The sequence below is a fragment of the Lissotriton helveticus genome, chromosome 10, assembly GCF_964261635.1.
Source record: "Lissotriton helveticus chromosome 10, aLisHel1.1, whole genome shotgun sequence".
Taxonomy (NCBI): domain Eukaryota; kingdom Metazoa; phylum Chordata; class Amphibia; order Caudata; family Salamandridae; genus Lissotriton; species Lissotriton helveticus.
In genome coordinates this window covers 921,495,083-921,512,462 of record NC_136071.1, presented here as the reverse complement: position 1 = coordinate 921,512,462, position 17,380 = coordinate 921,495,083, and the positions used below count along the sequence as shown (strand labels likewise).

Here is a 17,380-nt window from a genome sequence, read left to right as displayed (position 1 = left end):
GTAGGGGCAGCAGGTGAGCGTGGCGACAGCAAGTTGGGTGTAATTCCCATTAAATGTCACTCGCCAGGATCCTCTGAGCGGCTCCCGCAGAAGCCCATGAGGCAAGGCGAGAGTCTTATTCGGAATTAAGAATCCCAAAGCCATGTTAACATCACACTAAACATTGACGGACACTAACCCCTTTTAATGTTGTTTTCCCTCATCTCCTCATAAAAGGCTTTGGGATTTAAAAAACCCAACATAAAACATGTTCCCTAGCACTTTAGTAGCTAGATGCCCCCCCCTTCCCCAAGATATAATAGTTATGGTCTTACGTTTAAGACCTGGGAGATACAAGCGGCAAACCAAGAGGGTTCTACCAATGTGTTAGTTGCTAAATTGTAAGAGACACGTGCTAGGACAATCTATTTTATTATATTTTATGATGAGTGGGTGTATAGCAGGAGTAGCTCAGAAGTAACTTCCTGGCGTACCGCCATTTTAATGGAACATAGGGCATTCTTATATTGTATACAAACATCTGTGATTACCTACGAAGTGGTACCTAATTAAAGAAGAAGAATGAGCAATTGTTCAGTTTTAAGATAATTCTCCATCTACTACAGATACAAAGTCAACAAAAATGTGTTACTAGTTAAGAAGCAATAGAAGAAATGGAATATAATAGATGCCACTGGAAAATGAGCATATATCAAGTTGTCATGATACAGTCAGAGGTCAGTTCAAGGACAATGGACCCGCCATTTTGAAACCACACACAATGTGGACTTGTGTAGTTCAAGTTCAAAAGACCTTTATTCGAATTTCATAAAATTCATAAAAGTACCGCAATTAAAAACAACAAATCATCACAATATACATACATACAAAAAGTTTTATAATATAAAAATTACATGCTTTGGAATTCCTTACAGTTCAGCTCCAGTAAGACTAATTTGTGATTTCAGGGATTTTCCACCATTTTACGCACTCGTATAGTCAGTCTTAAAAAAGTGCTGGTGCGAAAAATTAGTTCATCAGAATCCAGGGAAACCAACATTCTATGCGACTCATTAAGTGAGAGTGGTCTATCTTTCTTAAAATAAGGAGTTAAAAACCATTTAATATACCTAAGGTAAAATTTACAAAAGAATAGGAAGTGCAAATCATCCTGTGAACTGACACCATCACAGGGGCACGGATTGAAATCCGTGCTATGTCGATACCCCAAAGGAAAAGACAACAAAAATTTCACTGTACCCGCCCTTAAGCGAAACATAAGTGATCTCTCCCAGCTAGTCATAGGTAGGGAGAGATAGGGCGGGAGGGGTTGTCTACACAGTTCATTCCCTAAGTATTTTGCGACAGTTGATTTCTGCGATTCTCTTCCTATCCGTTCAGTATTGTAAAGTGCGTACAGTGCATTTTTAACCTCGGCTTTATCCTTGGATTCAATTAGCGTAGGGTCAGTGAATAAATTGCCTCTGTCCACTGCACTCAGTGTTTTAAAAACTTCCAAGAGCCAAGGAATCGCCATTCCGTGGTCACAATTTAAACAATCTTTCATGATGTTTTGAGTAAGTGCGGCAGCGCTATTCCTCCAGACTTTAATCCAAAAGAGTGCCGGTCTGGCTCTAATAGGCTCTAATAGGCTCAATGGACTTGTGTATATTTCATTCCCAGTAGCCCTCAGCAAGACGGGGCGGGGGCACAACAGGCCTATCTGCAAGATGCCTGGCCTCACTACAAAGGCGTCGGGCAGTGTGTAGACCCCTACACTCCGAAACAAGTCTTGGATTGAGTGCGCGGGGGACTGGTCTGGCGGCAACAGAGCTCAGAGCTGAGCCGATGAGGATGCCCGGGCCACAGACCGGCCATAGTCTAGGGGTTCGGGCCAGAAGGCTGTGTCAGGGCCGAACGGAAGTGGGGTGGGTGGGGCTGTTTCCAACCTGGTATCTAGAGGGCTCGAAGTGTTTGGGCCTCAGTGCCTGTGTCAAGACTGCCATCAGGATACCTACAATGTATCCACCTGTTTCCACCCCAGTAGCTACTGGTTTTGTGGAGTGGCGACCCCCACACAGGAGTGTCCAGTTTTTGTGTGTGTTTTTTTTGGCATATTTATATAGCGAACTCGACCCGAAGGTATTGGAGCACTTTACATGAGCACCGGTTACTTACACATTCAGGCACAGGGATATTAAGTGATTTGTCCAGAATCACAGGATGTGGACGCGGCCCGAGACTCGAACCCTGGTTTCCAGCACCAAAGTCAGCAGTCTAGCCGACGGACCACATCCTCTGTTCGCTGTCAGCTGGGAGCGCTTGGAAAGCATTCCGTGCGCGGTGGGCGCTGGTTGAGTTATCCCTTATTCACACACCTCTTTACATGGATGGACAAAAGGCGTCCTAAACCCCAGTGTACCTCCTGCGCCAGCACTGGCAGGGGGCCTGGGAGGGGTGGGCACATCCTTGTAAAGAAAGTTGCCATGGTGCCATCTGTAGCGCACTGACCTGGGTCATACCAGCGTCCCTATTTCATTTTGAGAAGTATTATAATTCTGTCTATGAATGGCGTGTCGCTCTTATACACCCCATTAGCCCCCCCCACCCTACACGTGAATATTTAGATTGCAATGTCTTTGTCTCAGGCCCCTGGCCCGCATTTTTTGCCCTGACACGTCCCTTGAAGGCCACCGGTTGAGGAAATGACGGAAAACAGTTTTGCGTGATCCTGGCCTTGTAACTGCGGGTAACCGGTCCACGAATTGCAAAAGAGTGTCTCTGATTTCGAGACAAGCTGCCTCTAATGTGGAGACAACGCGTCTGCACTGTTTCTCTGATTGTAGAGACGGTTCCTCTGATTGCGCAAGCTCTCCTTCTTGTGACGGGCCTTTCCTTTTAATTGCGGGTTAATCTAATTCCATGAACTGTCTCTCTAAATGTGTGGCGCCGTTGTCATAAGCGCCGCGTTATACAGCTGACAACAGACCGGAGTCCCTCTAAAGGCGGGACGCTGCTTTGCTGATTTCCGTGCTCTGTTCCTCCTACTGTAAAACACAGTTTCTTTGATTGCGGCGCCATTCCTCGATTTAAAGGACACTTTTCGCAGTTGTGTGACACTGTTCTGTCTGATTGTGAGGCACTATTTCTCTGGTTGTGTGTTGTGTGACACTGTTCGATCTGATTATGATGCACTGTTCCTCTGATTATGTGATGTGTGATGCTGTTTGTCCGATTCGTGAGACACTACACCTCTAATTGCAAGACACTGCCCTATCGATGGAGTTTGTTGCGCGTGCCTGTCCTCGACTGAGACTTTTCTCTTTTGGAGCAGTCCCACTTGGACGGACTGCCCTGCTGGCGTAAAAGGTTTATCTTCTTCTTTATGGGGCCATCTGTTTCGCCCTATAAAAAAGATAAGAAACCTTTTACGCCAGCCGGAAGTCGGGGAAGCCAGTCCGAATGGGACGGCTCTATAAGAGAAAAGTGTATGCCAGAGGACGCTCTTTTCCAATGGCTGGCCACCGTTTACACTAAACTGTGATGCCAGTCAATGGAAAAGAGGGGCGGGGCTTAAGCTCGCTAGTGAAATCTACCCTAAAACATAAGATATCGCAAGCAAGACTGCGCATACGCAGTCTACGCTAGCCAAAACCTAAACATGCCTTCACTTTGCTAGCCTTCCTTATCAGGAAGTCAGAGCATGTCAGAGGGTCTACATTTGTTAATATAAAAGGACCCCGGGTTACACTTGTATTCAGATAATCTCTAAGTCTTGATACTAAACTATTTATGAAGGGTAGAAAGCAAAGGTGAAAGGCACCATCTCACCATAGGGACATGAAATGTCTGATGCCCACTGATACAGCTGAAGACCCTTTTTGTCTGCTTAAGTTTAAAGAAAAAATCTATGGTAGCACATACAAGGTCCTGATAACACTGTAAGAAGTACCTTTTTTTCTAAATCGTTTTTAGGTCAAGCCTGGGCAGCCCATGTGCAGCTCTGAGAGGCATGCTTTATTTGAGTATGGACTTGAAGCTCCGCCCACTCTCCGCCCACTGGCTTGTGTCATTGTACTTTGGAAACTGTGGCTTTTCATTGGTTAATAGGCTTAGTAGCCCCTCCTTAGTACTACCTTGTCTCATATTGTAACCTACCATGAGGACAACCCCTTTTACATGTGTTGGTGCTTGGTGGGCTTTAATTACATCCTCCGAGCACTATTTAGTTTAACGGTTTTCACCTGCCTGCTGTTGCAGGCAGCAAACGATCTCTCGCAAAACTTTATATTTTTTTTTACTTAGCGTGGCATGCCATGCTGAAAGTGCTGGCTGTGCCTTTGCTTCATTTGCTGCAGCAAATGCCGGTGCACTATTTTTTTTTTTTACTATTTACAAAATGTTTTTTTTTTTAAACTGCCCCATGCCGCACTTAAACTTTAATGGCAAGCCGCGTCTAAGGAAAGGGGAGCGTTTGCCATTCAAGTGAATGACAATTCCTTTTGTTTTTTATTCCACATGCGATTCAATCCTGCAATGGAAAATTCTTTGGGAGAGAAAAACAATAGCCCAACGCATCAATAAGTCCAACAAACCACAAAAGAAACTAAGGTGTGTCTCAACAGAGGAGAGGAGACTCAACTATTTATTCTTTTTTAAAAGATTCTCATGATAGGGCAATATACAATTTATACAAATGCAAAAAGCAAAAGGGGTTACTGTCAGGTAGTGAACAAAGGATAGAGTGAACAGTAGGTGCTAGTGTGAATAGAGAGGACCGAGATGGTCAGAGAAAATGTAGTCTTTGTTAGATCTAAGGCAAAAAAGTCCTTAGAGCTGCCAACATAGAGCCTGCCCCGAAGATTTTGTTCGCAAAAAATGTTACTCTTTCTTGCTGTGTCACAGTCCGTGTTTTCTGGAAAGGAGGGGCGAGGAAAAGGGGAGTTGCAGATGCAGGCTCAGGGTAGGGAGATTGTCGTCAACGTTTCGACCCAAGGAAAGAAAGGGCAAATGATATCCTCATGAGCGGGTCTTCATCAGGTACAGGACAGTAACCCCTTTTGCTTTTTGTATAAATTGTATATTGCACTATCATGAGAATCGCATGTGGAATAAAAAACAAAAGGAATTGTACTCTATTGAATAAGTACTGATAATCACATTTAGAATCAACGTCTAGGACCATTTTTGTCTGTAACACTTGATACCCAGGTCCTTGGACTTCCATTGGGTCACCCCGTGTATAGTATGCCATTCAAGTGAAAGCACGGCATAGGCCGCTTTTACAAAAAAAAGCATTTATTTGTGAACTTCACAAACAAATGTTTTTCTTTGTAAAAGCGCCCCATATTACGCTTTCACTTTAATGGCGACCACACCCCTTTCTTTAGACATGGCTTGTCTACAGAAAGGGGTGCAGACAATATTAAAGTTAAAGCACCGCATGGGCATTTTTACAAACAAGCATTTGTAATGCAATAGATGTCGCATTTGCTTTCTTCAACTGTTGCAGTTGAATGATTTCTTACTTGACTCAGGTTGTATGTTTTTGTCTGGGTGATAAAAACTAGTTGATGGAACTGAATTAACAGTATAGCAAGGAGTAATAGAGATTAGGTAGTAGACTGATTGCAAAGGAACAGAACACCAACTAATGAAAATTTAGTAGGATGCAGAGATTCTTGGAGGCAGCTGGCGTGAGAGGCGTACAAAGGCCCTGAGACCCGCCAGGGGGGATCTGGACAGCTTTCGCTGCCCAATGGTATGCTGGAAGATAATATTACTCTTAAGCAATAGAGTCAGATAGGGGAATGCAGGGTAGAGGGGATTTAAGCAGACAAGTAGTGTTTGGGGGTCTGTTAGGGCAAAGGGGTTCCCTCGTTTTTGGGGCGTCTGCAGAGACTATGGCCTCTTCTCCGTGAAATGCCATGCCTTCAGCTTCTTCCCTGTGTACCAAGGCACGGCCCAATTGAACTTAGGAGGGGGATGGGATGTGTCCCATTTGCTGATGATGGCGATCTCCTCCTGCAAGAATGAGGAAGCAGTCCCTTGTCAGTCAGTGCCTGAATGCTGTTGTTCGAAAAAACATGAAGGAGTGCAAACTCAGGACCCAGGTCCACTACTCACACCTCCTACCTCTAATGAGCTTGGCTGAGTCCACTCTGATTTGTGGATCTCTCGGAGGCAACACCTGGCCATGCCAGTGCCTCATCGGTAGGGTGTCTGGCTTTTAGGACCACTCACGCTACCCGTAGCTCAAAAACTGCGATGAACGCTTTGAAAGCATGAGAGCAAATAGATAAGAATCAGGGGTAATCTGAGGTAAAGAGGAGCTAACAAGCAGCACTTTATTCTAACAGAATTGGAGACTGCTGCGAGTTTCTACAACTACTGCCTCTTTCCTAGATGCAATCAGGCGTGCCCGTCACAATCCAGAGGTACTTTTGAACACAAAGACAAGGTCTCCTACAAACATAACATTCTTCTGAAATGTAGCCGAATTTTATTATATTTTATTCGCATTTGTATAGCACCTTTTACTCTGAGGGCGTGCTTGGATAAAAGAAAATGTGTCTATGCTGTGAACTTCGTGGTTGTGCTTTGATGTCAAGCATGAGGACCAGAGAAGTTTTTTTATGGTGCGTGCATCACTGGACCCACACATCTAGTTAAATGTTTTTAGTTAATAAAAACCATCACAATACAAATACAAATTAAATACATGTTAAAAGGACATTACTCCATTTTCGTTAAAACGTTAATAAATATTGGTATAACACATAATATCATGGATTTGTAAAAATAGAATATTGTAAGATATATTCAGGACATAATTGCAGGGACTTTTCAGTTTTCACCAGATTATTCATATAGGGTATGCATCTGTAGTAGCAAACAGGATTCGACTGTTCTAGATATCGTCATTCTGCTACAATTTTATCCTCCTATCAGTGTCACTGGACCCTCTATTGAAGCAAAAGGAGTAAAAGATTGGAGGCTCAGGCTTATATAGTGTTAGTGTATGGATGGAGAGGGCGTGTGTGAATGCAACGTGCCCATTGCTTTTCGTAGTAGAAGGAAATGGTTCAGCCCCTTGTCCCCAACCAGGACCTGGGTACATTGATAACCTTCCTGGGATTTACTGAAAATGGTGCCTTTAATACTCCACTTAATTAATGCCTAAGCACACATGCTAAATGTAGAGTTTCAGCTCCTGGCATCGACAAGTCATTCTAAACCAGACAGCTTCCTATTGTGTCTCTGATGGTCCTGTAATAAGTTGACACAGGTCTTTTACTGGTTCTTTTGAGACCGTAATTGCTCCTCTAGTACGTCATTTACTTCTGGTGGTACCCGGTTTCCAGGATTGAAGGATTTACATGCATAGTCATGTACCAGTTTGCCACGCTCTACTCGCACAGGACTGCGTTCATTGATATCAATATTACCCGAGTTGACTCCACTGGGATCATGGCCATGATGACATGTAGTTACATTCAACTAGCTGCTTTTTTCCAGCTTTATACCAGACAGTATATCAGGCCTGATTAGTCCCATTTACTTCAGCTTTAATACATTTTTTAACATATTTTAACTTTGATGTTTATTCATTGAGATTCATACTGTTACAATACATTGAAGCAATGTATAAATTACTGACTGCTTGTGGAACAGACTTCATATGCACTTCAGACATTTAGATATGTCTGAAGTGCGTATGCGCTATCTGCACTTTCTTAATATTGAAAATGCTGCCTTAGATAAAATATAAATACACATGATTCTATGATACAAAACAATAATTGGCTCCCCTTCTCTATGTATGACTATGTAGAACACCATATGTTCCAAATAAAATTGCCACCATATTTACTGAAAATCACTTTTAAGGTTATCTTTGCTTTGGTGTCATGCACACATGTCAAAGACTGCTCATATAGTGTTTCTACAATTGTGTACTTGTTCTTAGGTATGCTGTTGTGCAGTGAAGAGTAACAGACAGCTGCACATTTGGTTGCGCCTACTCGCTCAAGGTGATTTGTTGTAGTTTTGGAGGCTATAATCACACATTCTCTATTGATCATTGCCTCTTAGGGATTGCAAGTGGCACAGTCTGTTATTTATTTATCATCTTGAGGAAAGCCAAGTCTTCATCGCCTTTGTGAATCCTGGCAACCACCGTTTTTCTTACATTGGCTAATAGTTACTTATTAAATAGAGGGATGGTCAGATTGGGTGCTAATCTTTAGTAGAGAGTTTCCTTCTGTGAATATATATTTGAGCTTTACTTGGATGAAGGATTTGTCCTGCTTTAATTAGTCTTCTGGGTGATGCCGAACGTTTTTATTAAGGCCGAATGACTCGCAATGAATGCCAGTATAGTGCTTGGGTGGCAGGTGGGATGAGGTCACATAAAAGAGGATGTCGTAAAAAAAATTATCACTCAGGAATAGCCAGTTTCAGCAGTCAAGGCAGAACAGGGCGGGCGAGAACTCAGCCTGAAGCTTCTGCGGGACACCTACATGCTGAAAGAGTTGGTGTAGAGTTGCCTAGGGGCAATATGTGCTTCTTGTGACTAGGTCACTTGGCGGACCAGTGAAATACTGAAATACACAAAGTGCTCATTTCCGAAGCCAGTGATATGCAACACTCCTGGAGTAGATAGTCATAGGCTGACAATGTTTCCATTGTCAACAAGGTAGGATCTTGCCACTGTATTTTGGGGGTCCACAGGCGATACGAGAACACACAGATTTCAGGTGGGGCATACTACCACCTCATGGCGCAACCACGGTGCACTCGCGCCTCATCAGCAACCAGTGGCCACCACAAGCTTGCCCTGACTACTTACTTTCTTCTTGACTCTTGGTGCACGGATTCTCCTCCCAATCCAGCTGCCTTCATTTCATATCCTAATCCACGAGTCTCCTATGTGGTGTTGGACAAGCTATGACCACGGCAGAACAGACTGAGTCCTGCGATTTCATTGAGGACAATAACCGCAGTTTCTTTAGGCTCTTTGGTGGTTTGCACATTTGCTTTGTCCCCGACATTGATACGCATTGATATACACTCAACGGATCCCCCACAAAAAAAATAAACGATCACTATAACACTCAGTGGTTTTGAGATGGCAGAACATAGAAACGAAGAGGCTAAGGACCTCAAGGAGACCAAAGATGGTAAAGTCCCACTAAAACATGCCAAAGCAGAACCTCCTCTACTAGATTTGCCAATCAAACCCAGAGTGGATATGTCCTCAAGCATCAATGCCATATTACGTCTGGGTGCTCTACATGATGTTGGCATGAAACCAAAACCATACTGATGCTGTGCACCACGAACTACAGGCCATCCGCAACAGCTTCAAGGGCCTTGCCAAAAGACTTTTGGAAGCTGAATCAGGATTCAGTGCTTTGGAGGACTCAAACACGTAGGGGAAAAATCAATCAGACCTTACAACTCAGATGATAACAATGGTGAGGGAATTATCGGAACTCGAGGATCACAATCGTTGGGACAACCTACGCATCTTTGGCCTACTGAAAAAAGTGGAGTGCAGCGCTAACTCATGTGCAGAATTTCTAGAATCATGGATTTGACGCTCCCTTGGCCTCACCTTTGAGAAAGACTTCAAAATAGAAAAAGCACACAGGATTCCTTCAAGGTACCCATCCCAGCACCTCATCGGTGACATTGATATGACCAAGGACAATGATCTTCCGTCCACTGCACTATCATCATATGGAAATGATCCTGGCTCACATAAGGAAAACCAGTATATCCACTGGAATGGAGCCAAAATATTTATAGCGCAGCACTTCTTCAAAGAAACTATTGCTATCAGGAAAGGATTTCTGGCCCTCCGCCAACTGCTGCGAGACATTTCCATTTCTTTCGCCTTTGCAGGCCCGTACACATTCTGTATCCTGTTCATAAGGAAACCGATGTTCTTCACAACACCAGCGGATCTCCAAACCTTCATAGATCGTGCGACTGAAACAGACATTGTCACCTGAGGTTGCGACAACTGGAGCCTCCTTGACCTCTTCCACTAACTTCACACCTCATTATACTGAACTTGTTATGCTTTACGATGTTAACACTGATCTTCTGCTTTAGGTTTATCTATGGTGAAATCTTAAATGCACACAGTTTGCGTATTGTACCAAGTTGATATGCGCTTTCAACCGGTTGGTATGCTTTTCACTATGTTTATATGGGGATGGTTCACATGTTCCCCTTAAGGTTTCAGCTTATGTTCTACATTTTATGCACTTACCCTTTATGCCATATACGTTGGTAATAATTTTGTGGTTAGGTGGATTACCCCACCTGGGTAGCGGTCAATGTTAATTTTGCATGCATGCACTTATGCTACTATCATTCAGAGTTGGGCAGGGCCAATCTATACAATCATGGGATAGAGCTCAGACCTGTGCTACTTGGGGTTGGCCTGCTCGTGGCCTACCTCTCTCCCATTTGAAGATAGGTGGATCTCTGCAGTTCTGGGGTGGGGTGGGGTGGTGGGTGGTTGGGGTTCTGGGCGTAATTCTGTTTCTATTATCCACTCTTCTATTTCTCTATTTCCCTTGTTTAGCCTTCATCACTCCCTTGCCTACTGTATACAGTTCTCTTTGGCAGGATTGTTATGCGATTCCTACATACTTATGTTGGCTCCCACATTATTGGCAGTCAATCTACTTTTCCCAGGAAAACTGAATCGTCTCGGGTGCACTAGCTCATTCTTCAAACGCAAAAAGATTGCAGATCATTGTAGCAAATGGAAGGGGGACATAATATTATTAGAGAAGACACATATTGAATCCAACAGAGATGCCAAATTCTACTGTTCCTGGGTTACCTAATCATTAATTTCCCCAGCAGTAAACAAAAGAATGTAGTTATCGGATTATTTTCTATGAAATCTGAAGTACATTTTTTATTTCACATGCATGATCAATATGGCGGTTGGCTTATCACTAGGGTTAAAAGGAAGGATAAGGAATTTGCTATCGTGAATGTCTATGCCCCGAATGATAACTGGGTGGAGTTTTGGAAGGAATTAGATTATGTCTTTTGGAGATCCCTGAAAAATTGGTTTACATCGGAGTAGGGATTTCAATTTACCGATAGACGGTACCTTAGCTAGACTGTCAACACACACATTCTTGGGTAGCTGGTCCCATAACCAAATGAAAATAGCTGTAAGAACAACTATCTGTTCCATGGCTGGAGGTTATTTAACACATCAAGCAGTGATTATACATTTTACTCCTCTTCACACCACTCTCTATCCAGGATTGACTATATCCTGGTCGGCAAATCACTTATTCCAATGACCCAAGATCCCACGATTAAGCCAATAATAATCTTTGACCACGCCTGCATATTGGTTGACCTTGACAACTTCACCGCCCTCCCAAACAATGGCACCTTAATGATGCCCTCCTGGAGGATAACAGCACTAGAGACAGAATCACTACTGCGATTACTCAATTTTTAAGGGAAAATGCTCTGGAGGACGCTTCTGCCTGTATCAGATGGAATGTCATAATGCCATCCCTTTGAGGGACATTAATAAATCTTGCCTCGCCCAAAAATATGGCCAAGAACAAACATCTGACGGCTATAGAACTGGAAATAAGAACATTAAGTGAATCCTTTAGACACAATGTTGGCTTGGAGGTGGTTAGAAAATTACGCAACTTGCAATATGAATATAATCAAAATGGAAATATTCCAAAAATAGGGCCTTTACTTCTGGTATTAAGAATAATGCCTGGGAAACTCCTACTCCCCCTCAACAGACATTCTGGAAGTATTTCACACTTTTTACACTAGCCTGTATACACCCAGAAAAATTGCGAGCTCTGATGCCTGGAGCTCATGTGCCCTCCCCTCAGGATTCCCAAGAGGACCAAGCTTTTCTTAAAGGTCTGATTGAAAGATAGAAGAATGTCAGGACAGGAAAAGCCCCTGGCCCCAATGGCTTCACATCCAAATGTAATCAAATCGTTTTGGACCTGTTAGTTTACCATCTAAAATCAGTTTTTCAGTATTATAATTCCTCAGGATGCAATACAGGCTCTGCATCTAAGGCTACAATAGTAGTCAATCCCAAGGAGGGGAAGGATTCCTTGGATGTTAAGAACTTCAGGCCGAATTCTCTAATCAATATTGATTGTACCCTATACGCTTAAGTACTTGCGCAGATATTAGAGAGAGTGATACTAAAACGTATTGCTCCCTCCACAACTGGACTCCTGAAAGCCAGGCTTGCTGCCGATAACATCAGAGTACTCTGTCATGCACAAAAAAAAGGAGCGCGATGCAAAATCCCCTGCAGCCGATTTAGCTCTCAACATGGAAAAAACCTTTGACACGGTCTCTTGGACTTTCTAGCTAAGAGAAGCTTTTTACCTGCATGGTATTGGCCATTACTCGGCGGGTCCAGTGGCAAAGGTTAGAGTCAACAGCCATCTCTCTATATCATTCCCATTAGCCCATGGTACTCGACAAGGCTGCCCGCTATCTCCACTTTTGTTCCTGTTAGCGATTGAGCCACTTCTATCCTCTCTTGAGCACAATAGCAACATTAAGGGTGTTCACTTCCACTCAGGCAGACAGTTAATTGCTTCAAATGCGATAAAGTGCAAATATTAATGGAAGAAGCAGACACGGCCATTCCTCACATCATGTATGAGATGGAGAGATTTTCTCACGTTTCAGGTTATTTGCTCAACAGAACCAAGACCGAGGTCCTCCCACTAAACGTTCACTGCACGTCTCCAATATTGGGTAACTGGGGCATAAAATGGCAACCTGAGGCAAATTTCTGAATACCCCCTCATGATCAACAAAATCAAAACATTACCAAAATTAAAGATCTACTAAACACATGGACCCCCGAGCACATTACTTGGTGGGGTCAGACAGATACGATTAAAATAATGGTAGCACCATTTGTCAATTTCCTTACGAGTTTGTTCCATATTGCCCTCTCAGAGTTCCTTTGGAAGGGTAAGCGGGCTAGAATCTCTGGAGATATGTCGAAGCAGAATAAGACCATGGGTGGACTTAACCTGCCTGGCTTCCCTAGATATTAACAGGCTTTCTTGGCGGTCCAGCGTTAATGGTGGTTCATAGATGCAAATGATCCCTCTCCCCCATGGCTTCAGATTGAATCTTGGTTAGTTCATCCCCCACCACTTGGCTCTACTCTCACCAGTTGGGGTCTTGCAAAATTACTGTTGGATCATTCTTAACCCACACTACTAGAGAATATTTCCACACTATCACGTACAAACTATTGAGTAACTGTCTATTTGAGTCGTCTCTTGCCTCCTTATGGCACAATCACAGGATCAAACTAGAAGGGAGGATGGTGTTCTGGGAGTTGTGGGCAAAGAAGGGCATAAATACCATTTAGGTACGGTCCTCAATACCACCCCCTTTGCTGCCCTAAGCGCCCAATATGATTTCCCCCTCATAGAATTTTATAGTTTCTTGAGACTAAAGAGCGCCATCAGTAAACTATCAATACCTCACTCCCCTGACCTTCAAGGGCTACTGGGTAACTTTAGGAAATTGGCCACTCAGTGTCACGCCGCTATAAATTACTCGAACTTGCTAGAAAGCATTTACTTAAGAGTCTAAAACAGAAATGGCTGAAGATACCGTTTACGACCCAATTCTTGATGGTGGAAATTGGGAACTGCTGCCCTCCTACACACCATTGACATTCCTGAACATGACCTTCTGCTATTAGACCCGATGTTGACGTTGGGTGTCAAAACGATACAATTTGAGTGTAAGTCAACTTCTGAAGTTCCCTTCAACAAATGGTGGAATACGCTATGTTCCACTAGAAGCGCAGATAACGTAATGTATAGAAAGCTACACAATACATCCAGCGCAAGACAACATTGGCATTCTTTAGACGAGTACCTACAAAAAGCGAAAGCACCATGATTACCATGCAACCATACATTACTCTCACTCCGATAGTGATTATCCCAGATCTGCCACTACTGATCCGGCCACACTTGCAATCATTGCTGGATATTCCTTTCTCCCCCTCCTGCTATCCCTTTCCTAGGCTGTGTTTCGGAGTGCATTTCGATGGGGATAATTTGTTAGTTACCCTTCAGGCGAGTTCACATTATATATCTTAAGATGTTATTACTGATGTTCTGAGCTACCACACACTGGTTCCTCCTCACCTTTGATTTGTATCCACTTCAGTTTGTATGAGTATTTTACCCAGTAAGTTTACCGCTGAATAGGACTGCCCTGACAGTTTGTTGCTACCCCATGCTGATCTGGACAGTATGATATTTAATATGCTCACAATTTCAATAAAAGAGGTTAATACAGAAGTGCATTACAGGGCTGAAAAAGATGGATCATTTGACAATTTGACAGTGACTATTGTTAAATTCATATTTGGACCACTAAACGCTATAGAGAATTTGGAAGTGAAAACTGGAAAGGCTGGAAAAGTTGAAGGGTTATATTTTTTTATTGAATAATTCACATACAATGACAGGGCAAAAAACTTTCAAACAATTGGCAAAAACATATAGGAAGGACATACTGTACCTGGGAAGGATGTCAAGGATATAAAGAAAGCTTTTGGCCCTTGGATCTAACACATCACCTTGTAGACCAATTCTATATAAAAAGTAAAGACACAGCATGTTCTTTTGAATCTTCTTAAAATTAGCTACAATATTGCATTGAACACTTTTTGTAAAATACTTTACAAACTCGAAGTTAGAGCGTGATGGCAGGTTATCACACTAACACAAATTGCAAATTATCAAGTCAGCAATGTTGTGGCATAAATAATGATTTGGGGCAGGTCAAAGGAAAGACAATTGAACAGTTCTCTAGAGAAAAAGATTGCTTACCATCAACCTCATATGGGGGTAAACAGGTGTATTGCAAATCTTAAATGGTTGGATTGTGTCTCTATAAAATGCTTAAAAATAAAAGCTTGAGGAGTGTGGCCAGCAACATGGCCGAGTAGCAGCGTTGTCCGTCAGCTCCGTCAGCCCAAGGAAATCCTGTGAATAATCCTGCCTTCATGAAGCCATCAAACGGCCCAGAGGGGAGCTCAATGTCCCCCGACCCACAAAGGCTGCACTAGAAGGGTCGAGTAGGAGAAGGATCGAGTAGGAAGTTTTGCTACAAAAAAGCCTCCAAAAGCTGCTGAAAACAAGCATAGTGACCTAAGATGGTCATAGCTGCCAAGGTTTCAGATTGCTATGTGTGACATTTTCATAATTTCAGTGTAATTATGAGTGACATTTCAACGACCATGAGTAACACTTTCTTCCAAGCAAAATCAAGCAATAAAGACGAGGGAAACATAAAAATATCCTAAGTTACACCTATCTGAGCAACAAGAAACTCTAAGAAGAGTCACATCATAGGTCACAGGCTGTATTTAAAAAATAAATAGGGCCATCAATAAAAATCATTAGGTGACTGAGCGGCCCGCCCTTGTCTGCTGCGCCGCCCGCTACCTGCCCAGCCCCGCTGTCGGCACGACCACATCAACTGCATCCTGTCGCACAGGCTCTGTGTTAGTACAATGCCTGATGCGCGATACTTGGCAGGGATGTTAAATGAGACTGGAGAATGCGCTTAATATTTTTTTTTAATTCTAAAAAAACTCTTATTGCTATAGTAGTGCCTGCCACTGAAAGGGGGTGATTTCTGTGTTGATGCATTCTTTGTGAAAGGGCAGAATTCTGTCCCTCACAGTGAAGTTCGCAGAAGCAGAAATGGACTTACCCACTGCCCCACGCTCATAGCTGTCATTGTTTCAGTTTGTATATGTGACATTTCTATGCTTTCAGTCTGGCTATGTGTGACATTTGAATACTTCTAATGTGACACTGTATTCCTGGCTGACCAAAGAGGTCACGTTAGCGTAATGTATAACATACAGAAAAAACCTAATACACTTAGAGAAATGTAAATGGCTGACATGGTTTTCCTGAAGGGTATTTACTTCCATTATCGAGCAATCGATCATTTTTTTGTCTGCTTAGGACATGACTATAGGGTCAAGAAGGGCAATATTTCAGCGCCGGTTTTTTATTTTTACCAGGTCTGCGAATGGCGAGACACGCACCTCTTGAAGCCCTGTATAAACTACTACTGAAGTGCTCTACTGTTTCTGTACAGACGAGAAAAGCCCAGGCTTCCGCCGCGCATTGTTGTGTACACAACGTGAGCATGAAGAGTTAAGGGCTGCTACTGTCCCGATAATTGTCTGGCCTCTCATTTCACTAATCGTTCATATTTTTTTTTTTAAATCCGTTTTTTTAATCCAAATTCCTTTGTGAGCTGTCTGGATTCACTTGCATCATGTACATTTTAAAAGGATCACTTTTAACTAGTTCTTCTTAGAGCAGTGTTATAATGTGCGGTATTAATGTCAAAGCTTCCTCGCGCTAAAAGAAATAAAAATTTTTAATGTAGAGATGATCATATTTTAGATGATGTTTGTTTGATTTACATGGCATACATATTTAGGACTCTCCTCGTGCACGGGCTCCAAGATACGAGCCAACCTGTGCTCACCCTCTTAATTTGTTGATGCACCCACCTGTAGTAAGAACACCACAAAACCTCCAAACCGAACCGCGGCTTTTTGACACTTCACGCCGGCACTACTCCCATCTCTCTTTGCCCCTGGCCCTTACGAGAGTCTCGTGCACAAGCAACCAGTGCATGCTGTGAATGTCCGGACGTGGGTTTTCTGTCCCACTGATGCTGTGTGTGGCTCGCTACTGACCTCTCCGGATGTGACGCTGCAGTGACTCTACCGGCACATCCGGATCCTGGCCCCCATGGTCTGCGGTGCCACAGTGATTGACAACTGCAGTAACGACTGCTGAGAGAGGGCAGCCCCTCCCCCCTGTGAGTCAGTACAGTGTGTGAATGAAAGGCCAGGTGTGCCGCGCCGGCGCCGCAGCCACTTTTGCCGCATTGTGTTTCCAGGCAACAAGTGGCAGCTGGGAGTGATTTGATACATTGTACCAGCTAGCGCTCTCAGCCACTCTACAGGCTAAGCGCAGAGATGATCGTTTTAACTATTTAGGAACTCACGGCAAGAAAGCAAGACGTCTCTCGAGCACCAGGGAGTCCGTGCACAGGCGCCGCTGGTGACGCGCTCTGGGAGGTGAAAATGCGTCATCACCACACTGACATGCGTGAGCGTCACGGCTGATGCGTGATACTTGACAGGACTGGATGGTGGTGAGACACAGGTGCTGAATTCAGCTGTTGAGACGGAGACGATTAGAGAACCGCTGCGAAGAGACCGCCTGCTCCCTGGAATTTAGATATCGGCGGGGAAGCAGCAGAGCTGAAGATACCCTCT

The 17,380-nt window shown here is 43.5% G+C and overlaps 1 protein-coding gene across 2 annotated transcripts in view; it reads right to left on the bottom strand.

The window, feature by feature from the left end:
- The window catches only part of TRDMT1 (tRNA aspartic acid methyltransferase 1), a 248,182-nt gene that overhangs the window by 96,533 nt on the left and 134,269 nt on the right, over nt 1–17,380 (bottom strand). For both annotated transcript variants that reach the window (XM_078663576.1, XM_078663577.1), the window contains one exon: nt 14,584–14,655. In XM_078663576.1, coding sequence (XP_078519702.1) covers nt 14,584–14,655 — 72 coding nt within the window. The remainder of the gene's footprint in view (nt 1–14,583; nt 14,656–17,380) is intronic.